This window comes from Phaseolus vulgaris, chromosome 5 (assembly GCF_000499845.2).
Source record: "Phaseolus vulgaris cultivar G19833 chromosome 5, P. vulgaris v2.0, whole genome shotgun sequence".
NCBI classification, from domain to species: domain Eukaryota; kingdom Viridiplantae; phylum Streptophyta; class Magnoliopsida; order Fabales; family Fabaceae; genus Phaseolus; species Phaseolus vulgaris.
The window spans coordinates 28,526,511-28,531,776 of NC_023755.2; the positions used below are offsets into that span (position 1 = coordinate 28,526,511).

At 51.5% G+C, this 5,266-nt stretch overlaps 1 protein-coding gene across 1 annotated transcript; it reads left to right on the forward strand.

The window, feature by feature from the left end:
* Positions 1–857: 857 nt before the first annotated feature.
* LOC137834246 (uncharacterized) lies at positions 858–1,430 on the forward strand. Its single transcript, XM_068642308.1, has one exon. It carries the CDS (start codon positions 858–860, stop codon positions 1,428–1,430), a length of 573 nt encoding a protein of 190 aa, XP_068498409.1.
* The last annotated feature ends 3,836 nt before the right edge of the window (positions 1,431–5,266 follow it).

The window sequence follows — 5,266 nt, forward strand, 5'->3', positions numbered from 1 at the left end:
CGTTTATTTTTCTCTCCGAGCTAACCCATGCATCTTTGCTTTATGCAGATCGTATGTTGGGCCAGGGCAAACTTGCTGAACTGAGGGCGCTCGCCCGAGCCCACGGGTTGGCATCGGGTTCCCAGACCATGCCAAACTCAGTGGTGGAGATCGCCGCTGCACAGGGCAGATCGCCACCCAAAGGCCCAACTTCCTCCGAGGCCCAGCCCGCCAACCAGCGCAAGAAACTTATCCTCAGGAAACCAAAGAGGAAAACCCCTCAAGTGGTTCATGAGGAAGAAGAAGAGGACGACGAGGCGACTGAAGATGGCCTTGTTACCAAGAGGAAGAGGGTGGCGCCTTCTTCACCATCTGCTCCACCTCCTCCTCCAACATCAACGCCACCTTCCACACCAGCTCCACCTCCAACATTGCTTCCTCCACCAGCTCCCGCCTCGCCAGTCCAAGCGGTTCCACTGGCGTCCGCACCTCCTGTGGTTGAGGCCACCGAGCCTAACTTCATGGAGAACCCCCCGAGCGCCTCCACGCCTTATGTATCAGCTGGAGGGGGTCCTCCTTCAAACGCTTCAACTGCAAACGCCGCACCAGCCGGGGATGAAGGTGCTCACAACTCTCCAATCCTTATCACTGAATCCCCGACGTCGCCACTGCGCCAAGAAGCACTCATTGAACAACCAACGCAAGAAGGTGGCGTCGAGAACCAACAACAAGCCCCCCCCGGTGCCTCCACCAGCAAAACCTCTCTCTTAAGGTCAAAAGGGTATGGGAGCCCTTCTCAGCAAAACTGAAGATGATGGCGGAGGATTTCCCCTCCATCATATCTAAAGCTGTGGAGAGTTCTACCAGGAAGCTCCAGGATGACCTCTTCGCACTCCAAAACTGAGAATAACACCATAAGGATTGAGGCGGAGAGGTTATCCTGCAATCTTACACTCGTCGAGATCGAACACTCCCGAGTAGAAGATGCTATGAGCACCAAGCTCCGGGTGGCGCGCAAGGAGGCCACCGATCTACGCCATAAGGTGCAGCTTTTGGCTCAAGAGAAGATTGAGCTGGAGAGTAAGCTGGTACCTTATCACGTCAAAGTGGCTGACCTGGAGGCGTTGATCAAAGCTGACGCCGCCAAGGTAAAGAACCTCGAAAAAAGGTCAGCCGATCGGGAGGTCTTCTTGGGGAAGGTGGAGAAAGAAAGAGACGACACCGTGGCCAAGCTCGCTGAAGCCAACAAAGAAAACGGGAAGATCGCCGCAGAACTGGGTCAGGTGCAAGCAGAATCCAAGAAGGTTGCTGAAGACCTTCTTCAAGCTCGGGAAACCATTGAAGAACTTAAGAAACAAGCTGAAGAGCTGAAGCAGCAGAACGAGGGGCTAAAGAAACAGATCAAAGAACTTGATCTGAGCTCTGCCCAGATTCTTGCTGCTGGATTCTAGGCCACCGGGGAACAGTTCGCCTGCCTATACCCCGACTTAGATCTCACCATGGTGTCTCTTAACAACGAGGTGGTGGACGGGAAGGTTGTTCCTGCTGAAGACTGATTGATTCCCTCCATCCACGATCTTATGCTTTCTCCCTTACCCAATCTGCTTGTAATAAACTTTCTCTTTTTCTGTACATGTACCTTAAACTGATGTCTACTTTATGATAAGGTCTTTGTATTCTTCTAGTAACTTCTTCGTCTGCTTTATCTCTTGTTGTATAATTTTCTTCAAGAAATTAACTTAGCAATTTTGTAAGCGCGATTCTATACTTAACTACTTCGAACCACCGTCTTTCGAACAATAACACTCTAACAACTTGTAACTTCAAGGTAATGAACCTTAGCGTAAAATCGCTCTTCAAATAACGAACTTCAACTCAACTAATGGCTTAAGACATTGCTCACCCGATCTGCTTCATCAAAACGGGTCTTTGACTTTCTCGCCACTGCTTGAACTTCTCCTGGTCGCCAAAGACTCTTGGCGATATCAGCTTCCTCTTGCCTTCTCAACTTGGCCATTGTTCCTTTATCTGGGGGTAGAGGCGCCTTTCGGATCCTTCTCTACTTCCCTGAGCTTCAGAACAAGAGACCGGGTGGCTAGGCGTTCTCTTCGAACCTACCTTAGCCACCCTCCAAACTTCTTCCACTCTTCACACCATACCTGAACTCGTTCGAGACGAGAAGGATTTTATCTTGCCTGAACTCGCTCATCGGCGAGAAGGTCTTTAACTTGTGCCTCTACATTGCCCCAGGGGTTACATCTTCTCTCCCCCATAAACACTGAGGACTTTTCACTGGCGCCTCTACATTGCCCCAGGGGTTACATCTCCTCTCCCCTAGAAACACTGAGGACTTTTCACTGGTGCCTCTACATTGCCCCATGGGTTACATCTCCTCTCCCCCAGAAACACTGAGGACTTTTCACTCTTTCTCACCTGCACTCGCTCGACGGCGAGGAGGTCTTTATCTCGCCTCAGGACGCGCGAGGGCGTTGAGGTCTTTTAACTGGTGCCTCCGATCGCCGAAAGACGATGAGGACTTTAACTTTTTAGAAAGCATGCAATATATCTTTAACTTGCCTTAAATCACATATAAGTGACAAGGTCTTTCTTCAAAACTTTCGGAAAACTATAAGCGTGCAATCTAAAACAACTTCAAACTTCGAAAACTCTTCTTTATTGGGTGGCCTCATTAAAAACCTTCCTTAGGGAAAAGAGTGCCCCCTTCAAACTGTTTTAACAGAAAGATTGTGATATAACTTCGTGTTTGTCTTTACTTACAAAGTTCTCAACTGTAATATAACTTGAGGTGCGTGGCGTTCCAGGTGCGAGGAATCGCCCCTCCTTCCAATGTCTCTAAGCGGTAGGCGCCGTTCCCGAGCGCCTCGGTTATTCTGAACGGTCCCGTCCACTTGGGCGACAGCTTATTCTCCATCTCGTACTAGTGGGCCTTCTTCATCACCAGGTCGCCCTCTCTGAACTGTCTCGGCATCACCTTCGAGTTATATCTTCGTTCAATCCTTCTCTTCACCGCCTCAGCTTTTAATCTCGCCTCTTCCCTTACCTCATCCAGTAGATCCAGGTTCAACCTTCTCTCCTCATTCGAGTCTTCCTCCACGAAGTTCTGGAATCTCGGCGAGCTCTCCTGGATCTCCACTGGAATCATTGCGTCACAGCCATAGACCAAGCTGAACGGGGTCTCATGGGTTCCTGACTACTCGGTGGTATGGTACGCCCAGACTATACGGGGTACCTCCTCAGCCCAGCTTCCTTTGGCTTTCTCTAGCCTTCTCTTCAAACCTCTCAGCAACACCCGATTGGCTGACTCTACTTGGCCATTTGTCTGAGGGTGCTCGATGGATGCAAACACTTGTTGAATTCCCACCCCTTCGCACAGCTTCTTCAACAGGTGACTTGCAAACTGAGTCTCATTGTCCGACACCAGGCGCTTGGGCACACCAAACCGACACACAATGTTCTTCCACACGAAACCCTCGATCTTGTGTGCGGTGATCTGGGCCACTGGTTCTGCTTCGATCCACTTGGTGAAATACTCAATCGCCACCACCAAGTACTTCATCTGCCTGATCGCCAGCGGGAAAGGTCCCAGGATGTCGATTCCCCATGTATGAAACGGCCAAGGGCTGTAAATCGACTTCAACTCCGCGGGAGGCGCCTTGTGCCAATCGGCGTGCTGTTGGCATTGCTTGCAGCACTGCGCATACCTCTTGCAATCTTCTCTCATCGTTGGCCAGTAGTAACCTGCACGGAGAGTCCTTGCGGCCAGAGCTCGACCCCCGACGTGGCTTCCGCATATCCCTTCATGGAGCTCTGCCATAATTCTCGTACATTTCTCGCCATGCACACATTCCAGGAGTGGGTGAGTGAACCCAAACCTGTACAACTCGCCATCAATCATTGTGAACTTGCTAGAATTCTTCTTTATCTTCCTAGCCTCCGTCGGATCTAGCGGGAGAAGGCCATCTGCCAGACACCGCTTGTACTGTGTTACCCAGGTGTCTGGCTCATGGGTCATGCAGACCTGCGCCATGTTCACCTTCTCCTCCCGACGCGCTCTTATTCTTGGCGACCTCAAGGTCTCTTGAGTCAGGGATCTGTGACTCCTCGCCGCTTTCTCCGTCGACTTGCTTATTTGAAGAACCAGGTGATCTGCTACAAATGCCCTCGGCGTCTTCAGAGTTTCTTGAATCACCGTCCTCTGCCTACCCCCCTTGCCCGAACTGGCGAGCTTGGCTAGCAAGTCAGCTCGGGCATTCTGCTCTCTGGGCACATGCACCACTTCAAAGGAGGCAAAGGAACTCTTCAATTCCTGTACATACTCCAGGTAAGCCGCCATTTGTGGATCTTTAGCCTGGAACTCGCCTGTTACTTGCCCCGTCACTAGCAGCGAGTCACTCTTAGCCATCAGCACCCTGGCTCCCATCTCCTTAGCCAGCAAGATACCGGCGATCAACGCCTCATACTCTGCTTGATTATTGTTGGCCTTGAAGGCAAACCTCAAAGATTGTTCGATCAGCACGCCGTTGGATCCCTCCAAGATGACTCCAGCACCGCTACCCTGCTGGTTCGACGATCCATCCACTGAAAGCACCCAACGAAAGTCATCCCCCTCAACTCGTGCTGCTTCAGACGAGAGCTCGACCACAAAGTCTGCGAAGATCTGCCCCTTGATCGGGCATCGGGGCTCATACTTAATATCAAACTCCGACAGCTCCACCGCCCACTTCACCATCCTTCCCGCAACGTCGGGCTTCTTCAAGACCTTCTGGATGGGGAGGTCGGTCATCACCAGTATCGTGAAGCTATGGAAATAGTGGCGCAACCTCCTCGCCGAAAATACCACAGCCAGCGCAGCCTTCTCCAGGGCCTGATATCTCGTTTCGGGGCCCTGCAGCAAAAATAAATAGGCTTCTGAGCCTGATCTTGGTCCTGGGCGAGCACCGCACTCACCGCCCTCTCAGTTACAGCAAAATACAACCTGAGAGGGGTTCCCACCAGCGGTTTGCACAAAACCGGCGGGCTCGCCAGATACTCCTTAAGCTTGACGAAGGCTTCCTCACACTCCTTCGTCCAGGCAAACTTGTTATTGCGCCTTAAACACTGGAAATAGGGATGGCCCTTCTCTCCGCTAGCTAACACGAAGCGAGACATGGCGGCCATCCTACCTGTGAGCTGCTGTACTTCCTTCACAGTGGCCGGGCTCCTCATTGCCAAGATGGCAGCACACTTGTCCGGGTTGGCTTCTATTCCTCTTTCAGTTAAGAGAAAT